At 47.9% G+C, this 22,846-nt stretch overlaps 1 protein-coding gene across 3 annotated transcripts in view; it reads left to right on the forward strand.

Annotated features, from left to right (window-relative positions):
- The first annotated feature begins 3,429 nt into the window (after window positions 1-3,429).
- The window catches only part of LOC137425100 (transmembrane and coiled-coil domains protein 2), a 94,929-nt gene continuing 75,512 nt past the window's right edge, over window positions 3,430-22,846 (forward strand). Inside the window, exon 1 of one of the 3 annotated variants that reach the window (XM_078776297.1) lies at window positions 3,430-4,364. In XM_078776297.1, coding sequence (XP_078632423.1) covers window positions 3,717-4,364 — 648 coding nt within the window. In that variant the 5' untranslated portion in view covers window positions 3,430-3,716. The remainder of the gene's footprint in view (window positions 4,365-22,846) is intronic. The other 2 variants (XM_078776295.1, XM_078776296.1) reach the window with 2 other exon arrangements.

Raw genomic sequence — 22,846 nt, forward strand, 5'->3', positions numbered from 1 at the left:
GTGGGGTGACCGTTTGGGCTGCTTTTCATGCAGGGGGCAAAACTGACCTGGTTGTTCTGAATGGAAACCTGAACCAGTTCAAGCACAGGGCCATTCTGGAAGAAACATTGCTTCCATTTGTTTGTGCAGCCTTTCGAGGAAACTTTGTCTTCCAAGATGACAATACACGGCCTCATCGTGCACAACACTTTCTTGCTGACCGTGGTGTAGATCATATGGAGTGGCCTGCCATGTCTCCAGATATGAATCCGATAGAGAACTTGTGGGCAGAATTAACACGTCAAATCGACAACTTGGACCAGCAGCTGACCTCTGTGCGTGAATTGCAGCAGGCTATTGTAACTGCATGGCAAGCGATTCCTGTCCAAACCTTGGCAAATCTCGTGAACAGCATGCCTCAACGTGTACGTGCTCTCCTGAATGCTCGTGGGGGTTACACGAAGTACTGAACTGTAATTTTAGTGTCCTTAATCCCAGTCGTCATTGAACTTTTGTTTTTGTTAAAAAATTTTTTTGGCTAATGTGCAAAATAAAGAGATACTTCTGGAAAACGTACAGAAGTTTAACACAGTACTGTCCATGAATTGAGTTCGATATCAGTTTACATCACTTTCAAGGATCAATTTATTTGTTTCGAAATGTCAAATGTGGTTTTTGTTTCTTTTAAAGGTCACATTAACAAAATCTAGAATAATTTCAACATAATTCCAATGAACTTTTGGTTCTAAGACATCTTGAAAAGTAAGTTCACCCCCACAAATAAAATATTGCATATTAAATGCCAAGACTGTATAAAGGAAGAGGGAAGGGTGCGAACTAGTCAGGAGTTGGCTTCATGAGATGGCGGGTATATTGATCACGTGATTACTTTATCTGCTAGAGAACACCCTCGGATTGCGAAAACGACTGTAGTCAGCATTATCTTTCATCTGTTTGGGTTAGTGATGTTTTTTTGGTTTTTTTTAAACGAATTTTTATTATTATCGTTGTTTTATTATCGAAAGAGGTAGAACATGGCTGCCAGGATGTCCCAGAGGTCGGCACACTCATCTCTGAGTCGTCTATCCTGGGTTTGAATCCCGACACAGCTATAAACTACCATACTGGTGTCTTGCAGAAAGGGTGGGTGACTCATCAATGTGTGTCCTCGGATGGACGTTCAATGGCCATATCCTGTCTGCCAGCAATCGTTGGTGGACGTTAAACGTCCCATGGTGTCCTCGAAGAGTAGGCTAGCTATCGCCGGCACCCCAAACCAATTGTAGATTCTTGCTCAAATTTAAAGGGACGTTGCACGAACGGCAAAGCCACGCCCCCAGCCAATGAGGCTACGCATCCTCATGAAGAGGAAGAAGATCGAAATGGGTGAAATGTTGATGAAGCTGAATGAAAGTTAACTTATTACATTAACGAGGTAGAGATGACGGTTAACCGTCGGACCCAATGAAGTCATTGAATAGTCGAAAGTTTCTGCTGAATATCAGGTGTATTTTCCCGTCATGAACAAACACGAGTCCTGAGGGCTTTCTTTACGCAGCGCGGAAATTGCCTGAATTTGTACAAACGAAGAGTTCATAGTGTGGAGGGATTAAAGAATCCCTGATTGGTTGGTACAGGGTCCTTATGATCACCCCTTATGAGGTCGAGGAAACTGATCCACGTGAACCACATGAACCACATGATCCAATGGGGGTGTCTGTGTGTGTGTATGTTTGTATAATTATGTGTGTGCGGTGTGTGTGCGGTATATGTCTGTGTGTGGTGTCTGTGTGTGTGTATGTTTGTATAATTATGTGTGTGCGGTGTGTGTGCGTACGCGGTACGCATGATAATGTAAAGCGCGACGAGGGTCGTTAACTCTGCTTGATGGGGCTATTATAAGACTCCTTCATTAGTCCCCTACCGGTGGACACCTGAGGGGACGAAAGGTTTGCACTCCGTCCCTCCCTCCCTCTCTCCGTCCGTCCCTCCCTCCCTCCCTCTCTCCGTCCCTCCCTCCCTCCCTCCCTCCTCTCTCCGTCCCTCCCTCCCTCTCTCCGTCCCTCCCTCCCTCTCTCCGTCCCTCCTCCCTCCCTCTCTCCGTCCTCCCTCCCTCCTCTCTCCGTCCCTCCTCTCTCCGTCCCTCCCTCCTCTCTCCGTCCCTCCCTCCCTCCCTCTCTCCGTCCCTCCCTCCCTCCCTCTCTCCGTCCCTCCCTCCCTCCCTCTCTCTCCGTCCCTCCCTCCCTCTGTCCCTCCCTTCCTCTCTCCGTCCCTCCCTTCCTCTCTCCGTCCCTCCCTCTCTCGTCCCTCCCTCTCTCCGTCCGTCCCTCCCTCCCTCTCTCCGTCCGTCCCTCCCTCCCTCTCTCGTCCGTCCTCCCTCCCTCTCTCCGTCCGTCCGTCCGTCCGTCCGTCACGCAAAGAACAGTTTTCCGGACTTGTTTTTCTAAACTCTCAATGCTAATGATTTCAAACTTGGCACATGGTTTCCTTATGATACGTTACAGATCAAGTTCGAACTTCACGACGTTTCGATAATTTTTGACAAAGTTATGGCATTTTGAACTTTGGTAATTTCCCCAACAGTTTTCTGGACGACAGACTGCCGGTAGGGGACATGTATTGCAGCGCAATACTCAGAATGCTTGTTATTATAACCACATCGGCCTGTGACCAGCACTGTCGATGGGGGGCGGTCTTTGTCGATGGGGGGCAGTCTTTGTCGCTGTGGGGGCGGTCTTTGTCGATGGGGGCAGTCTTTGTCGCTGTGGGGGCGGTCTTTGTCACTGTGGGGGCGGTCTTTGTCGATGGGGGGCGGTCTTTGTCGATGGGGGGCGGTCATTGTCGATGGGGGGCGGTCTTTGTCGCTGTGGGGGCGGTCTTTGTCGCTGTGTGGGCGGTCTTTGTCGATGGGGGGCAGTCTTTGTCGATGGGGGGCCGTCTTTGTCGATGGGGGGCCGTCTTTGTCGATGGGGGGCCGTCTTTGTCGCTGTGGGGGCGGTCTTTGTCGCTGTGGGGGCGGTCTTTGTCGCTGTGGGGGCGGTCTTTGCCGATGGGGGGCGGTCTTTGCCGATGGGGGGCAGTCTGTCGATGGGGGGCAGTCTTTGTCGATGGGGGGCCGTATTTGTCGATGGGGGGCGGTCTTTGTCGATGGGGGCGCTCTTTGTCGCTGTGGGGGCGATCTTTGTCGATGGGGGGCGGTATTTGTCGCTGTGGGGGCGATCTTTGTCGCTGTGGGGCGGACTTTGTCGCTGTGGGGCGGTCTTTGTCGATAAGGGGCGGTCTTTGTCGATAAGGGGCGGTCTTTGTCGCTGTGGGGGCGGTCTTTGTCACTGTGGGGGCGGTCTTTGTCGCTGTGGGGGCGGTCTTTGTCGCTGTGGGGGCGGTCTTTGTCGCTGTGGGGGCGGTCTTTGTCGCTGTGGGGGCGGTCTTTGTCGCTGTGGGACGGTCTTTGTCGATAAGGGGCGGTCTTTGTCGATGGGGGCGGTCTTTGTCGCTGTGGGGGCGGTCTTTGTCTATGGGGGGCGGTCTCTGCTGATGGGGAGGCGGTCTTTGTTACATTACATCGCAAAGTAGCTGCGTAGGAAAGGGTTAAATAATGTACATCACGGAGGGTCTCGGTGTCGTGAAGGAGCGTCCACCATGGCGTGGTGCACCGACAAGAATCACTGCGGATCGGTGCTCGGTATGACGGAGGAAGCAGGCACGGATTGACGAGGATGTTTTGATGAGAGGCGGCCATGAAGCGTACCGCGAGGGCTTCGGAGCCGGGCAACGACGGCCCGGGATCCTGGGAGCATGAGGGATCGGCGGCGAGTCGAGGGGTCCGGAGCGAGGGACGCCGTCCCCTGTCTCCACAGGCCGCCGGGGCTGCATCGAGCCGTGGTCCGCAGGGCTCGGCGTTACGGCAGTTGCTGCATTCGCGACGCAGGACCAAGGAGACTCAACTCGGAGGAAACGAGGGCGGTTCCTTGGACATGCAAGAGCAAGGAGACCGCGCATCTCCCGAACTGCAACGCGTCTTGTACGCCACGTCCATGGGCGAGCTTCCCTCCAGGTCCACTGCTTTCAATAAGGTCTTGCAGCAGATCCAGGTGCGACCAGAGCGGCCTCGGAAGGGCACCAAGGGGGTTGCACCCGTGGGTGGAGGGCCTACGGCGGCGGTTACCCCGAGCCCACTGCCGGCAGTTTCGATGCTGGCGGCGTCAGCTACTCCGCCCTCAGGGGAGCAGGTGGCCCGCCCGAGCCCTCAGGGCGCATCATCCGAATCTGGAGGATATTCGACCTCTTCCTCTTCAGTCGGGGGTTCTCGAGACTTGGGTCGAATGATGTTGGAGTCCGCGGCGTCAGGGGGACCTGAGGCGTCCCCTGGAACTGAGTCGGACAAGGTGAGTCTGTTAAACGATGAAACAAACCCCCTTCGTTCAAATCCTGTCCTTGACCAATAAGAGGTCTTCGATGTCGACTCGTAAATGGCAAGAAACTGCGATTCTGGGAACCGTTACCATTGACTAAATGATGCACTCCATGTTACCTGAGCCGGTTTTTGGTTTCATCAAGGCCATTTACACGGAAAACCTAGGCCTACCTGTTTGCGTGGCTGTCAAGACGAGCAGAATTGAATATGAGCGGCAGGAGGGACTGATCGAGTGAGCAATAAATTAACTCTAAGATATCATTTCTTGTTCTTGGCGTTAATGCGTTTTTATCACGAAGCAGGACTTGTGGATAAAACATAAATTCATTAACAACCGGTATTTTGGATCTTCCTCCTGAAAAGCCTTAAAGCATCAAACTTATATTTACCACAAAATACCTCAATGTCAGACATTAAAATAAATTGTAATACAGTACTGAATTGCATTATATAATTATATGTGGCATACCAGTTTGGTTATAACCGACACTAGGCGGCAACATTGATGATGTGCGCAAGTATGGCAAGTTTATTTTTTTTAACCCCCACAAAATCCCCCCCTGACCTCCCTCACCCCCTTTTCTAGTATACTCTATCGATTATACTGTCCTTGCTGCCCCCCTTTACCTTCTCCTAACCCCTCTTTACCTTATTCAACCCTCCTCCTCCACCTTGTCTTCCCTCGTACCCTGTCCTTCTATTCCTTCATACCTCGTCCTCGTCTTCCCTTTTACTCCCCTTCATTCTCTTCCCTCTTACCCCTACTTGCCTTCTCTCATACACCTGCTCCATGTCTTCCCTAATGCTCTTCCCCGATTCCTTGTCTTCCCTCATAATTCCCACCCCATACTTGTCTTCCCTCATATCCCTCTCCTTGTCTTACCTCATATCCCCCTCCTTATCTTCCCTCTTACCCCCACACCCTCCTTATCTTCCCTCTTATCCCCACACCCTCCTTATCTTCCCTCTTATCCCCACACCCTCCTTATCTTCCCTCTTATCCCCACACCCTCCTTATCCTCCCTCTTATCGCCACATCCTCCTTGTCTTCACTCCCACCCCCCCGCCCCTCCTTGTCTTCCCTCGTACCCTGTCCTTCTATTCCTTTATACCTCCCCCTCGTCTTCCCTTATACCCCCCTTCCTTCTCTTCCCTCTTACCCCTATTTGCCTTCTCTCGTACTCCTCCTCCTTGTCTAACCTCACCACTCCCCCTGCTCCTTGTCTTCTCTAATACTCTTCCCCGATTCCTTGACTTCCCTCATAACTCCCACCCCTCCTTGTCTTCCCTCATACCCCCTCCTTGTCTTCCCTCACACCCCCTTCCTTGTCTTCCCTTGTACTCCCCTCCTTGTCTTCCCTCATACCCCCCTCCTTGTCTTCCCTCATACCCCCTCCTTGTCTTCCCTCATACTCCCCTCCTTGTCTTCCCTCATACTCCCCTCCTTGTCTTCCCTCATATTCCCCTCCTTGTCTTCCCTCATACTCCCCTCCTTGTCTTCCCTCATACTCCCCTCCTTGTCTTCCCTCATACCCCCCTCCTTGTCTTCCCTCATACCCCCCTCCTTGTCTTACCTCATACTCCCCTCCTTGTCTTCCCTCATACTCCCCTCCTTGTCTTCCCTCATACCCCCCTCCTTGTCTTCCTCATACCCCCCTCCTTGTCTTACCTCATACTCCCCTCCTTGTCTTCCCTCATATCCCCCTCCTTGTCTTGCCTCATACTCCCCTCCTTGTCTTCCCTCACACCCTCCTCCTTGTCTTCCCTCACACCCTCCTCCTTGTCTTCCCTCATACTCCCCTCCTTGTCTTCCCTCATACTCCCCTCGTCTTCCCTCATACCCTCCTCCTTGTCTTCCTTCATACTCCCCTCCTTGTCTTCCCTCATACTCCCCCTCCTTGTCTTCCCTCATACTCCCCCTCCTTGTCTTTCCTCATACTCCCCCTCCTTGTCTTCCCTCAAACCCCCCTCCTTGTCTTCCCTCAAACCCCCCTCCTTGTCTTCCCTCAAACCCTCCTCCTTGTCTTCCCTCATACCCCCTCCTTGTCTTCCCTCATACTCCCCTCCTTGTCTTCCCTCATACTCCCCTCCTTGTCTTCCTTCATACTCCCCTCCTTGTCTTCCCTCATACTCCCCCTCCTTGTCTTCCCTCATACTCCCCTCCTTGTCTTCCTTCATACCCTCCTCCTTGTCTTCCTTCATGCCCACCTCCTTGTCTTCCTTCATGCCCTCCTCCTCGTCTTCCTTAATACTCCCCCTTCCTTGTCTTCCCTCATACTCCCCTCCTTGTCTTTCCTCATACTCCCCCTCCTTGTCTTCCCTCATACTCCCCCTCCTTGTCTTCCATCATACTCTCCCTTCCTTGTCTTCCCTCACACTCCCCCTTCCTTGTCTTCCCTCATACTCCCCTCCTTGTCTTCCCTCATACTCCCCTCCTTGTCTTCCCTCATACTCCCCTCCTTGTCTCCCCTCATACTCCCCCTCCTTATGTTCCCTCATACTCCCCTCCATGGCTTCCTTCATACCCCTATCCTTTTTATTATTATTATTTTTTACCTCATAACCTCCTTGTCTTCCCTCATACTCCCCCTCCTTGTCTTCCTTCATACCCTCCTCCTTGTCTTCCTTCATGCCCACCTCCTTGTCTTCCTTCATGCCCTCCTCCTCGTCTTCCTTAATACTCCCCCTTCCTTGTCTTCCCTCATACTCCCCTCCTTGTCTTTCTTCATACTCCCCTCCTTGTCTTCCCTCATACTCCTCCTCCTTGTCTTCCTTCATACCCTCCTCCTTGTCTAACTTCATGCCTTCCTCCTTGTCTTCTTTCATGCCCTCCTCCTTGTCTTCCTTCATACTCCCCCTTCCTTGTCTTCCCTCATACTCCTCCTCCTTGTCTTTCCTCATACTCCCCCTCCTTGTCTTCCCTCATACTCCCCTCCTTGTCTTCCCTCATACTCCCCTCCTTGTCTTCCCTCATACTCCCCTCCTTGTCTCCCCTCATGCTCCCCTCCTTGTCTCCCCTCATACTCCCTTGTCTCCCCTCATACTCCCCCTCCTTATGTTTCCTCATACTCCCCTCCATGGCTTCCTTCATACCCCTATCCTTTAAAAAAATATTATTTTTACCTCATATCCTGCTTGTCTTCCCTCATATTCCCCTCCTTGTCTTTCCTCATACTCTCCTCCTTGTCTTCCTTCATACTCCCCTCCTTGTCTTCCCTCATACTCGCCTCCTTGTCTTCCCTCATACCCCCCTCCATGTCTTCCTTCATACCCCTATCCTTTTTATTATTATTATTTTTTACCTCATATCCTCCTTGTCTTCCCTCATACTCCCCCTTCCTTGTCTTCCCTCATACCCCCTCCTTGTCTTTCTTCATACTCCTCTCCTTGTCTTCCCTCATACTCCCCCTCCTTGTCTTCCTTCATACCCTCCTCCTTGTCTACCTTCATGTCCTCCTCCTTGTCTTCTTTCATGCCCTCCTCCTTGTCTTCCTTCATACTCCCCCTTCCTTGTCTTCCCTCATACTCCCCCTCCTTGTCTTTCCTCATACTCCCCCTCCTTGTCTTCCCTCATACACCCCTCCTTGTCTTCCCTCATACTCCCCTCCTTGTCTTCCCTCATACTCCCCTCCTTGTCTTCCCTCATACTCCCCTCCTTGTCTTCCCTCATACTCCCCTCCTTGTCTTCCCTCATACTCCCCCTCCTTGTCTCCCCTCATACTCGCCTCCTTGTCTCCCCTCATACTCCCCCTCCTTATGTTCCCTCATACTCCCCTCCATGGCTTCCTTCATACCCCTATCCTTTAAAAAAATATTATTTTTACCTCATATCCTGCTTGTCTTCCCTCATACTCCCCTCCTTGTCTTCCCTCATACTCCCCTCCTTGTCTTCCCTCATACTCTCCTCCTTGTCTTCCCTCATACTCCCCTCCTTGTCTTCTTTAACCTCCTCCCCCTTCCTCCGTCATTGCATTCCCTCACACCCGTCCTTACCTGCATAAAATGCTTTCCGGTCTCTCTCTCCCTTCCCCACTCCCTTTCTCTCTCATACTCCCCACCCTTCCTCCCTTCAACCCCCCCCCCCACCTCCTCTCTGTAATGTCTGTTATACAGATGCGGACACGCAGAGAGGGTACAAGCACCATCTTTTATTCCAGGCAACACAAGCCTCACTCGGCCCCACCCACAGGGCCTCACTCGGCTGTACATTGCACTACACTCCTCCCCCCTTAAGTCACATAGTCTTTCAAATATGCTGGTCGCACAATGTGTCGAGAAGAAACACGCGGACATTGAGCCGTGGACACGACCGGCGATGGTGAGGCATTGGAAACGGATGACCGCTCCCACCAGACACCAAATTAGGCTCAACCGAAACTGGAGGAACATCCACACTACTCTCACTGCCATGAACATCCGGCTCCACAGATGGATCAGCAGCTGGCCGAAACGTGGTCACGGCACCTCAATGGATGAGGACACATTGCATGGCGGAATGGAATTGGTTGTGTGTGACTGACCGGACCCGCGAGCCAACAACTGATTCACATGACGTTTCCAGATAAGCCTGGCCCAAGTACGAACAAGGTAGTTAGCCGGACCGAAAACGCGGACCACAACAGCTGCCACCCATTTCTGTCGGTGTACATAGCCTCGTGCCAAAACTGGCTGGTCCACCGTGAATGAATGAACGAACATTGGTCGCCGTAACAACTTAAAGTGCACCAGGTTGAAGCAAATCCAGGCACGACCGCAACTGATGACCATACATGTGGAATGCAGGCGTTTCCTGTGCAGTAGAATGCACTGAATTACGATAGACTGAATGCAAAAACACATCAACCATATTCTGCACAGATCGAACCGCTCAGCCTCTACGCAAGACATGTTTCAACGCTTTGACAAATGACTCAGCCTGGCCATTTGTAGCTGGGTGGTAAGGCGCCGACCTCAGGTGTTTGATACTATTAACACGCATGAACACAGCAAACGCCTCAGATACAAACTGAGAACCATGATCCGAAACGAAAATCTCCGGAACCCCCTTGTTCGCAAAAATACTCCGCAGATGCTCCACCATGTTCTCTGCCGAGGTGGACTCCATTATAGCTACTTCTGGCCACTTTGAGTAAGCGTCGATCACCACCAGAAACATGCGGCCCATGACTGGCCCTGCAAAATCTACATGAACGCACTGCCACGTTCTATTAGCAGGCAGCCATAGCAACAACACACGTGAGAGATAATCAGCATCAGTTTGACATGAATCACATGCTTTTACCATTTGCTTGATGTCCGCATCAATCCCGGGCCACCACAACAAACTCCGGGCTAAACTTTGTTTTGACCATACCCAAATGACCCTCATGCAACTCATTGAGAGAGCATTGATGTAAAGCAGCAGGAATGACCACCCTCATGCCCCACATTACACAACCTTGAGGTAAAGACAGCTCGGACACTCCTGATACATATGGAGCATATTCTGACGTCGAGGGCAACTCGCACCAAGAACCTGACAAAACGACCTGCGCAACACGTGACAGCACAGGATCACGACGACTGTCAGCGGCCACTTCCACAGCGATTACCGGACCAGATTAAATCTGTTCCAATATGAACACCTCGATTCATCCACAGGTTCGGCACTGGCCTTTGTAGATGGCAATCGAGACAGACCATCACAGTTAGTGTGCGTTGCAGAAGCACGAAATTTGATTTCATAGTCTTATGCACTGAGGACAAGAACCCATTTCTGTATCCGAGCAGCAGTAGTGACTGGAATGCCTTTCTGAGGATTAAAAAAGAACTGAAGCGGCTCATGATCAGTTTGCAGGAGAAAATGCCGACCTATCAAGTACTGACAATTTCCACATGCCCTATACCAAACATGGTGCTTCACGCTCAATCTGAGCATAGTTATGTTCTGCGGCTGTGACACAAAACATACCGGACACTCAGCACCGTCACTCATTACCTAGACAAGATGGTACCGATGCCATATGAAGAGCTGTCACACGCTAGAATGAGAGGACGTGAAGGTTAGTAATGTGTGAGTACCGTGTCTGCAGTAAGGCAAGCTTTGACTCTTTCAAATGCTATTTGTTCCATCGAACTCCACCTCCAACGGACATTTCGACGCAGCATGCGAGTCACCGGAGCATGCTCAGTGCTCAGGTTGCTGACATACCTCTCGTAATGCTGAGCAAGCCCAATGAAGGAACGAAGCAGAACTTTGTCCCTTGGGCTCGGCATGTCGGCTATTGCGTTGACTTTCTGAGGGGCTTTTGACGGCCCTTCTGGGGTGATGGCATGCCCCAGGTACTCCACTCGCTTCTGAAAGAATAAGCATTTGTCCTTCTTCAAGCGAAGGCCATGAGCAGCTAACTTGGACATCTTGTCAATGTTCTCAAGATGTTGTTCGGCCATGGCGCCCGCAATAAGGATGTCATCCAAGTAGCATTGTGTAGGTAAGTCGGTACAAAGACAATCCATCGCCTTCTGCCACTTTGCCGGAGCTGAAGCGATCCTGAAACAAAGACGGGTATACTGGTACATACCCTGACGTGTATTGACGGTAAGGAGGTGATGATCCTCCGACGTGATCTCGAGATGAAAGTACGCATCGCGCAAGTCCAACTTCGTGAAGTACCGACTCCCCATCAACTTTGAATATATCTCGTCAATGGATGGAAGTGGATACTGCTCCACACAGAGGTTGGGGTTAACAGTCACTTTAAAATCACCACACAGGAAAATACCTCCATTCCACTTAAGCACTGTGACCACAGGCGTCGCCCACTCGGTGTGTTTCACCGGTTCAAAGACCCCAATCTTTTCCAATCGATTGAGCTCTGCTTTGACCCGATTGCAAAGGGCATATGGCACTGGTCGAGGCTTACAGAATCGCGGACTGATACCCTCCATCAGGTGCAGGTGACCTTGAGCTCCTTAGAGCTTCCCAAGTTCAGGCCCGAATATAACTTGGTGTTTTTTCAAGATCCCCTCCAAGCATGAAGGAGACGGAAATTACATATGAACACTGTAAATGTTTGCCCAATGCACACGAATTGTGTGCAACCAATCACGACCAAGTAGAAATGATCAAGAACCATCAACTACATGCATGGGCAACACCGCTTGCTGGACCGAACAACAAACCATTACATCCATAAAGTCTAATAGCTTTATCATCTCCCCTGTGTAAGTACGAAGGGTAATGTGTATCGAGGCTAACACTGGACAACCCAACTGGCGCCAGATCCGTTTACTCACAAGACTGATTGATGCCCCGGTATCTACTGTGAAGTTGACTGGCCTGCCATTCACACTGACAGCCACCACAAAGGGGGTGATTCGCATCTGACGTCATCGGAAACACGCCCTGTTGATCAATCTCACTGCCAGCCTCGACCACATCAACCGATGAGGGTGCCCGGCCCCAACAGACCCTCCGCACATGGCCTGTCTAACCACACCGGTAACACACCGCATTCCGAAATGGACAGCTCCCACGAGAATTTCAACCGCCACATCCCTGCCAAGGCTGCTGTGGTAGTTGTCTCTGTAACGCACTGCTTGCATATGTCTGGGAAGAAGAAGAAGAAGACTGCCGACCTATCAAGTGCCGACCCAGTTGGAGAATTGTGAGCAGGTGACCCTCCCGCAGGAGAATTGCGAGCACGTGACTCTCCCGCAGCTATGGCATTAACAGTCGAGTCCTCCCCAACAATGGCGCGAACATCCTTTCTAGCTTGTTCCACAACAGCTGCAGCTTCAACCGCTTTAGCAAACGTAATCTCTTCAAACGTCATCCGTAAAATTGATGCGACCATATTCTCATCTCGCAACCCCGCGATAAAACGATCCTTCAATCTTTATGATCGTTCATTGTCCTCCACCAGATGCTTGAGCCTGGCCACAAAAGCAGCTATCCTCTCATCGGGAAACCGAACCAGGTTCTCAAACTCGTACCGCGATAACTGTGGTAACTTGCCTGGTTTAATATGCCGTGCAATGTCTTCACTATGGACTCGTAGGTAACAGCATCATCCGACGTCCTCGCCAGCAAAATGAAGTCACACAGCAAACGGAAAACCTCTGCCAAGAGGGACAATAGAAGAAGCGCTTTCTGCTTCCCTGCCTGGATGATGTCGTTAGTGATGAAATGAAAGCTGAGTTGCTGCGCAAAAAGTTCAAAGTTGTTCACAGCATACTCCGGGACCTTTCCATACGATGTAACCTTGGTCCGAAAAAAAAAATCAAAAAAAATCCTCGTCGCCCATTGTAATGTCTGTTATAAAGATACGGACATGCAGATCGGATCAAGTACTCTTTTATTCCAGGCAACACAGGCTTCACTCGGCCCCACTCACAGCGGCCTCACTCGGCCGTACATGGCACTACACTCTCCTGTCTCTCCCCTTGTCCACCCCTCCCCCATCCTCTCTCTCCCCCTCTCTTCATATTCCCATCAGAGAAGCGACCCTGTGTTGCTTGGCAACACAGGGTACCTTTGCTAGAATGCAATAAATCAATCGTATATGTTTCCTTCCAAGGAACTTCCATGGAGGATGAGGGCATTAGGCCCGTCAAGCCTGTACAAAGTTTGCCAACCCATTGTTGTTTGTGCATGCTCCATCCTTTTTAAATGGTGAGCATCAAGAAAGGAGGCAGCATGTATCATATTGCCGATATAAAGTCTTTGGTAATACTTAGCTGGCGTTCAAAGTCAAGCCGCCGACCTCCTACACTCTAGCAGATGATCTAGCCATTGCACCACTGAGTCTGGTTGCATACACTGGTTGAGCCACTGAATCGTCCTCAAGAATGTGCACATCATCTGAAATTCTGTTTGGCGAATGGTATTTTTGGATTTCTGAACGTGCATTGTGTGCTTATGAGCTATCCAGTATTTACCTGAACTGTCACGGTCACCAAGCCAAACACAATATACAGCCATTTGATACTGTCTTTAACCATTTGTTTTCCTGTTGTGATCCCCTGGGCATGGTGTCATCTCCTGCACCTGCGATGGTATCGTTTTTTTTTTTTTTTTTTTGGTGGTTTTTAAAAATACAACCTGTTCTTCGTCTTATTATTCATGGTGTTGGAGTGTACCACACCTATTTAGTTAACAACACTGACTATGCAACCTCTGTAGAGCAGTAGTACTTGACACGCATGTTGTGTTGCGTGTAAAGTCATTGAATGAAAAACGATGAATTATCCAAGGATCTACTGGATGACATTAATAAAATTCCTCAAAAATTTAGTCTCGATGTACCTTCGTGTGAATATATATATATATATATATATCACACACAAATTGAATTACATAAAGACCTGAACCTTTCTACCTGTTTTTTTATTTTTTTTTAATTTCCAATATTCTTCAAGAGTTCTTTGTTTGTAGCCTGATCTTCGAGAGTTCGTTTGAGGATGGTATTGTGTAGCTCTTCAATCTTTGCAGTATCATTTCCTCTTCGACCTTGATATGACTATTCGTGTTAAAAGTTGCAGCACGACATATCCTTGGCACAAAGCACAATGCGAATTTTGTTTGAAAATGTTATTCTATTTTCTGATTTTTGAAGCAAATTATATTTGCAGCCACAAATAAATTATATTTTCCAGCACACAGTGGTGCTGCAAAAATGCTATTTTTACCATGATGTGGGTGTGACTTGGAGTGCGTTGACCCCCAGCAGCCTGCTGTGAGAGAAGGCTGGCACAATGGGATAAGCACGGCAATTGTCCAAACACACCGCATCGTTTCTGCACAGGTGGACGTGCCTCGTAAACACAAAACGACAGCGATGGTTGTCAAAGTGGTGCACGTCTCTTTTGGGATTAGCGATCTTAATGCTGACCGAATGAATGTTGTATCGAGTGCATGGGAGAACATTCTTGAGCATATACTCTCGTGCATTATTAAATACACGGAACATTTATTTTGGCAAGCATATGGCAACGAATATGCAACTCCAAAGTTTGTTTAATGTAATCTGCATCCTGAAAATAGCTCGACAGTATGTTGACCAGAGACGGTAAAATATAATTTATGCCAAAATGCATCTAACAGTTGTGTTACTTTCTGTTATGTTACAAGGTTATTCAAACGTTGTTTACATTTTAATTGTAAACTATTACGGCAAAGTTGAAATTATTTGCTAATATCTCGATAGGGATGAGCGAGCTCTATAAATGAGGTGTTTCTTGGTGTTGGTTGTTTCGTTAGCCCGTCTCCCCGCACAACGAGAGACAGGGTTTTGCAATCACATCTGTGTGTCTGTCTGTTTGCTCGGGCCACAACTTTTTACCATTTGAGCTTTTGTCATCAGGTTTTCAGCAAAGTTTTATTGTGAGAATATGGAGAAGACTACTTCATAATTTGGTGAAAAGGTCAAAGGTCAGCGTCACATAAAATCACCAATTTTCATCTGATTGATCTGAAATTTAAACAATTTTCATATTGAGTCACTGAATTGGTGCACTAATCAAAAGCTAGAAGTTGATTGTTATTATTATTATTTTGAATTGCTTTTCTTTTTTTTTAGATCATAAGGTCAAGGTTGCATGAAACTACCAACTTTCATCCGATTGATCTGAAATTTAAAGAATTTCGATATTGGTTCACCAATCAAAAGTTGGAAGCTGCCCTGGCCAGCCCAGAAACTGTAGTTCATTTGTGGTAATGTTCCCAGAGAAGGTTTGTAGGATCTTTATCTTTATAAGGTGTGTGTTCGTGTGTTCGTTCTCAAGCCCTATGTACAGTAGCTTATTTGGTGGTTATGCTCAGGGTGAGTGAACCCAGTTTTTGATATACTGTGTTGTATATGCAGTGCCCTTCCTAAGTATTGGAAGAGTAAAGTCAAATTTGTTATTATTGTTATATACTCAATAAATTTGGATTTGAGATCAAAAGATGAATATGAGCCAAGAGTACAGAAGGTCAGCTTTTATTTATTGGTACTTTTATGTATAGATGTTTCACCATTACAGAAAAATAGCACTTTTTATGTTCAGTCCCCCCATTTTGGGTAACCATAAGTATTGGAACAGATTAACTTAAAGTAAGTTAAAGTACGTAGTATATTAGTTTGTATTTGGTTGCATATTTATTTTTGTACTATGGTTCTAATTGAATTATTCTGTTCTTTCAGCTTCCAAATTGCTTGCTTTTCTTTCATAGACAGTTCTCTGGTCTTCATCTTGGTTTATACCTACTGATTCCAAAGCAGGCTCCCAAGGAAGAAGCAAAGGCTAAAACCAAGACTAGACATTCACAGCTCTATGTCTGAACGATCAATCAAATAAGAAACACCTGTCAGTCGTTTTTTTTTTTTTTTTTTTTTTTTGTATACAGAGTCGAGGCTCGTGAAAGAGCTAACATTTATCAAAGAAACAAATCAAACAAACAAGCAAACAAAGTATATAAAAAGGGGAGCGGTCGACAAGATGGGGAGAGAAGGGGAGGAAGCACACAAACACAACATTTGAGAGCAGGGATATCGGGGGATGTGTGGGAGGCAGAGGGCCTGGGGGGAGGCAGGATAGGTATAAAACGCAAGGACACCAAGGACTTCCAAGAGAGAAGTCAAAAGTCACCTCAAAAAAGTGGATTTGGGGTGAAATTAGCGGGGGTAGAAAAGATCAAGGTTTTGGATTGGGGAAGATAAGAGATGGTGGTGAACAGCCGTTTTAAAGACCTGGAGGGAGGAGTGGGATTGAAGAGAGTAGGGAGTTTGTTCCAGAGGCGGGAGAAAAGAGGAATGAAGGAGTGAAGGTGAGCAGAGAGTCTTGATTTTGGCAGTTTAACCATAAGAGGGTTGCAGGCAGATCTTGTGCGACCTGTAGGAATATTTGGGGGACAGAGCCCAGCGAGAGCTGGGGGAGCAAGGCCGGAGAGGAGTCTGTAGAGGACGGAAAGACCACCAACCTGCCTGCGGTGAGTAAGTGAAAGGCCCTCGGAGATAGCGTCATCGCGGGAGATTCCAATGATTCTGAACGCTTTGGTTTCAACAGCGTGAAGACGAGCTAGGTGTGAGGCAGGAGCACCAGCCCAGAGGGGAGAGCAGTATTCCATTGAGCTGCGGATGAAAGCCTTGTATGTGGTGAGGAGCTCAGGTGTGCCAAGGAAGGACTTCGCACGACGGAGGATGCCCAGTCGGCGACTGGCTTTGGAGGCCAGCTTGGAAATGTGGTTTTCCCAGGAAATATCATGGCAGATAGTGAGACCCAAAAGCTTGAGTGACAGAACTTCTTGGAGAGGATTATTCAGAAAGTAGATGGGAGGGTTGTCCAGTCGGTCTTTTCGGAGAGACATCGTAAGAATGTGAGATTTATCAGGATTGAAAGACATGTTCCACTTGTTTGCCCAGTCTGTGATTTTGTCCAGGTCTGCAGAGAGTGAGGAGGCTGCAGACTGCCGATCTAAGGGATGAGGAATGGAGCGGCAGAGAGTGGAGTCTTCAGCAAAGAGATAGAGAGGATTTTCAAGAGAGTCAGAGAGATCATTGATGACCAGAAAAAGCACAGGGCCCCGAACACTGCCTTGGGGAACTCCAGCCTGAACAGGAAGAGGAGATGAGAGAAACCCATTCAGGGCCACACGTTGACTACGACGAGAGAGGAAGTCCGCCAGCCATGCGTGGAGATTTCCATGGATACCAAAGGAGGAGAGTTTGGTGAGAAGAGCGGGGTGCCAGACCGTATCGAAGGCATGTGATATGTCGAGGGAGACAGCTCTAATTTCCTGTTTGGCATTGAGGACCTGCATCCATTGTTGAGACAGCAGAAGCAGCATGTCCAGAGTCGAGTGACCTGGTCTGAAACCAAATTGATGATCAGAGATCAAGCCATTGGAGAAGAGGAAAGATTTCATATCCGAAGCAATGATGGATTCCATGACTGCTGATAATTGGGAGAAGGCTGATTGGTCTGTAGTTGCTAGGATCTGTTTTTGCACATTTTTTGTGCAAAGCGGTGATGTTGGCTGATTTCCAAGCAGATGGCAGTTGACCTTCAGCAAAAGAGAGGGTGAAGAGAACAGAGAGAGGGAGTGAAAGAACAGGATTTTAGGACCCGTGGGCTGATGCCGTCAGGTCCAGTTGCAGAATCAGAGTCGAGGGTTGACAGAAATTTTTCCACCTTGTCAGGAGGAAAGGACACGGAGTCCAGGAGCAGCTGGGTACGACTGGGTACGGTGGGTACAGAGAGGGATGGGTTTGGGACACAAGATTTGGAGGCAAACACAGAGGTGAGGCATTCAGCTTTTTCACGTGCGGAGTCAGCTGTGTAGCCGTTTGAGGTAATGGAGGGGGAACAAACACCAGAAACAGATTTGACCAGACGCCACCAGGATTTGGAAGAGGGAGACAGATAAGAGAGTTCAGTCTTGAGAACGGAGAGATATTGTTTCCTGGCTCTCCTGAGGGTGGGCACACACTTGTTTCGGGCTTTGTGAAAGGAAATGAGATTTCCTTCCGTTGGATTTGCTTTCCAGGAGACGAAGGCAAGTTGTTTCTGGGCAACAGCCTCACCACAAGATTCCGTGTACCATGGACGGGAGGAAGGGTATGACAACTGAAGACGATATGGGATAAATCTGTGCATGAAAGAGAGCAATTTACTTTGGAAGAATTCCCAGGATGAGTTGATGTCAGAGGCGGTAGAGATGGGAGACAAGTCCAGATGATTGATGGCTGCTTGAAGACCGTGCCAGTTGGCCTGAGTGAAATGCCAGACTCGTCGACGCTGAGCAGGCTCCCTGAGAATGGTCACAGAGATGTCCACTTTAACAAGCACATGATCAGATGAGCCGATTGGAGCAGAAGAAGAGCAGCAGACATTTTCAGGGAAGTTAGTCATAACCAAGTCCAGAAGAGAAGATGCTCCGTTGACTGAGATCCGGGTCCGGAAATTGACAGATTGTGTCAGTCCCAGTGAGTCGCAGAAGTCCTTTGCTGAGGAGCCATGGCTGGTGAGAGAGGTACCCACACCCAGCCAACTGGCATGGTGACAATTGAAATCACCACATATGAGGAAGAGAGAGTTGGGATGAGTAGACAGAAGTTGGTCTATATTATCAGACAGCGAGATGTAGATGGAGTCATCACTGTTTGGTGGACGGTACAACACACAGATGAACAAGGGGTGGGAGCAAAGGGGAAGCCGTAGCCAGAGGTATTCCTGGGGGTAAGGTGGAGAGAGTGCAGTGCAGGGCGAGTGAGGAAGAGTTTTTGGTGAAGATAGCAACCCCACCTCCAGGACGAGGCTCAGGTCTATCATACCGGAGGAGGGAGTAACCCGGGAGAGATACTAAGGAATCAGAGACATCATGAAGGAGGAAAGTTTCTGTTAAGCAGATCACGTCTGGTTTGACAGAAGCAACCTCTATGGAGAGATCAGTTGAGTTTGAACGAAGGCCCCGGATGTTTGAGGTCCACACCGTTAATGAAGAGGAAGGGGGAGCATCGGATACAGAACAGGGGGGAGGAGGGGGTAGGGTAAGATGTGGAAGAGGTGGAAGAGGTAGGGAGAGCTGTTGAAGGTGTGTCAGAGATTTCAGAATAGCTCGGAGAAAGGGAAGGATGGGGCGGACAAAAGGTTTGATTGTGATTGGGTGAGGCACAATGAGGTGTTATTTGAGGAGGGGGAAGAGCGAGGCAGAAGGTTGGGGGAGATGGAGGTGAGAGTTGGAAGGGGGAAGAAGCGGGGAGGACGCTTTGAGGAGGGGGAGTGAGAGGGGGGAAATTGAGAAGAAATGAGGGTGGGGAGGTTTTAAGGGGAGGAGCGAGGGGGGAGTTTAGGAGGGAAGGGATATGGGGAGGGATTTGAAAGGGATGGGATATGGGGGAGATTTGGAGGGGAGGGGTGAGGGGGGAGACTCGGAGGGGAGGGGTGAGGGGAGTCTTGGAGGGGAGGGGTGTGGGGGGAGTTTAGGAGAGAAGGGGCAAGGGGGGAGATTTGAAAGAGATGGGTGATGGGGAAGATTTGGATGGGAGGGGTGATGGGGAAGATTTGGAGGGGAGGGGTTATGGGGAAGATTTGGAGGGGAGGGGTGAGATTGGATTTTAGAAAGTGTACGATTAATGGGAAACGAACATTTGTTGCAAAATGAGTTTCTTGTGATCTCCGAGTCAAAAATACGTTTAAGGACACTGGAGGGAGGATGTAGTGCAGGAGAGTTTAGGGAATGTAGAAAAGAGGCACTGAAAGAGATGGAATTTTTCTTTGGGATGAATAGATTTGGTGAGTAAGTCGAAAGCAGCCTTTTAAAGAAGAAGAAAAAGAAGGTGTTATAATATACGACGGAATACAGAACTTGAGGGGAAAGTGTAAACATTTTAAGGTTAATAACAGTAAAAACTATCTGGGGAAATGGAGAAACACGTGGTCGAAGAATGAACGAACGAATGAGAACGAATAATCGAATGAGAACAAAGAATAAGAACAGAGAAGGAAATGTTTTTTTTTTTTTTTTTTTTTTTTAATAGTTGATTTTCAACAAGGAAGTAGGCTATGGGGTGAAAAGACTGGGAAAAGCAGAGAACGAAAGTTATTGGAGCACAAACGACGGACCGCTGAGAGAAAAACAAAGCCTCAAGGTTGGACACTGTACAAGGCCTCAAAAGACACGACACGAATTAACACGATTTTCTATACAGGTATGAAAGATTTGCACCGAAAATCTTCCTCGGGACACACAATACGTACAACACCATAAAATAAATACAGTTATAACGAAAATACAAATGGGAACAATTACTTAACTTCGATTTCGATGGAGATCGTAGACAGCTGCGAATAAACGAAACCTCGCCGGCAAGCCAAAACTTTGTTCAAAACTTATGCTTACCTAAAATGGGGGGACTGAACATAAAAGTGCTATTGTTCTGTAATGGTAAACCATGAATGCATATAAATACCAAGGCATAAAAGCAGACCTTCTGTACTCTTGTCTCATATTCATCTTCTGATCTCAAATCCACATTTCTTGAGTTTATAGCAATAATAACAAATTTGACTTCTCTGTTCCAATACTTATGGAGAGCACTGCATATGCATTCTTACCCATTTAAAGTGTATATCATCGTATATTGGAAAATATTGTTATGGAACCAGCCTTAAAATATATACTGAGGGGGACTTTTCATACTCCTCCCGAACCTTGCAGGCTGCCACACCATGGATAAGTTCATGGCCGTCAGGTTGGCAAACAAATACGGACGCTGATTGATAATACTGCCAAACCCGGCACGATCCTCAAACTTTTACAAACACATTACCTTTCCGGTGGGTTGGTGATGCCAATTAGGGCATGTACCCTCAGTGTGCACTCGTTTATTTATTAGGTACGTCAAAGCGGAACCGTCAAGTACACCCTGGCTAGGTTACGGAGCCAATCGGTGGGGCAGAACTTCCAGTCGATCTAATCTTACACACTAAATTGAGCCAATAAATAATGAGACAAAACGAGCAGGATGTAAACAAAGCATTTACCAAGTAAGCAAATACGTATTTACAAAGCACAATAATCAATGGGGGAAAAGGCACACATATACAGCACAGCAAATTATTAAGAAAAAGGCACATAAGATCAGATTCGAACCCTTGGCACTTGTTCACCTTCTACAATCTTATTTTAATTGGCTACACGCAGGACATGGTGCCAGCAGAATCATACCGAGGAAATGTAGATGGGAAGAAAAGAAGATAGATGCAGAGCAAGGTGTTGGTTAGGCCCTTGACTCACCGTGGCACATGTCGACGGACATGTGCAAATCCCGAAAAGGGAAACAAATGACGAATGAAGAGAGGTAAGAAAAGCAGAAAGGTGTAAATGTACATGAGACAATGTGGGAAATTGATGCTTTAGAGCAAAATTTGAGATGTGAATGCAAGCCTTGCCCAGATGGGTAAATAGGCAAGTCACCGCCAGCTTTTTATAATTGTGATGCTCTTTGTGAGTCAAGCGAGACAAATTAAAAATGAATGTAGGGATAGCAAGAGAAAGAAGTGTATGTCAATATGGAGCTATCTCCTTGCGTTGGGGACCTCCTGGCTCGCTACTCTCGCATGTCTGCCTCGTGCTCAAACACTCATGTTATTGTCTCAGCACCATCTGGCACATCTCGTGCTTCAGGGCAATCGGTCCTGGTTCCAGTACAATTAGTCCTCGTTTATGGCTTGAAGCAGGCAGGCAAGTTGTCTTGGGGTCTTCAGCACATGTCAACAACCACGATCTGTCCTTTTAAGCAGCTTGAGCAGGGTGCTGACTTGGGAGATCAAAGTTCATGGTAGGTGGAGTTCCCAGGGGCAAAGGTCGTGGCCTGCCATTTGATGTGCAATAGTGCGTTCTCATTGGTTCGCTCACCAGCCCACACATCCCTCTGCTGTTAATCATCCCCGAGTTGAAGTCCTCCTCCAAGTAGGATCCACTCCTTTAACGGATTTTACCCAGTGCGTTTGAAAAGGCAGGAGGGTTTTTGAAAGAAAGGAAATTTACGAATGGCGGTTTTTACCCGATTATATACGTGAATAATGTTAAATGGTAATTTGGGGAGAGAACCGAATTTGTACTGTGTCGTGCTTGAAATGGCAACCACCGTATGTGAGCCGTTAATAAAGGGGATTTCAAAGGAGGAATGAAGGAAGAACAGGAAGTGTACAGAGGAGGATGAGGAAGAAGACACACTATAAGCCCACACAATGCATGTACCGGCCCCGTTTCCCTTAGACAATTGGTGGCGGCCTATATGGGCACATATACTAATGCTATAACTGACTAGGGGACTCCTGTCATGGATGTGCTTTCACCTGGGGATCGGTTCCATAACTGTCACATGATGTTTGTGTATGCTGAATTATTGTGAGAGTACATTTGTGAAGGCTTCACAAAAATACCTTTACTGTGAATTGGGATAATCTTTTGGGCTGAACAAAGGATGCCAAATTGGGATTGAGGGTCATTCCATGTCAAATCATCAAAGAATCTGCCGTCATCTCTCAGATTTTTGTAAAACTTTGGGAACCAATTGGGACCCATGAAAAACAGCTAGAACTCAAATATTTTTGCTAACAGCCTCTTAATTAGTGAGATACAGGTTAACGAACTTTGGACTAATTAGCGAGATGTCGCGAATTCAAATGGCCATATCTCTAAAAGTATAACACCTAGAGAGCTGGTTTTGGTGTCATTTTAAAGGTATTTTCATGCCCTATAAATTTGTCTGGGCAACATTTTCCTACCTCCAATCACAAAAAAGTTATCACAAAATATAAACTTCAATCGTGAATCCAAAAAAAATGTATCCTTCAAATTTCCTCAAATTCATCCCAGATGTACCTTATGATGTCACGAAGCTTCCACATAAGTTTTGTGATGGGCACTCCAATAGTTTCTGAGACATGAGCAATAATGTACATGTACGTATGGCATATAGGTTC

This window comes from Myxine glutinosa, chromosome 4 (assembly GCF_964187855.1).
Source record: "Myxine glutinosa chromosome 4, kmMyxGlut1.1, whole genome shotgun sequence".
In the NCBI taxonomy this organism is placed as follows: domain Eukaryota; kingdom Metazoa; phylum Chordata; class Myxini; order Myxiniformes; family Myxinidae; genus Myxine; species Myxine glutinosa.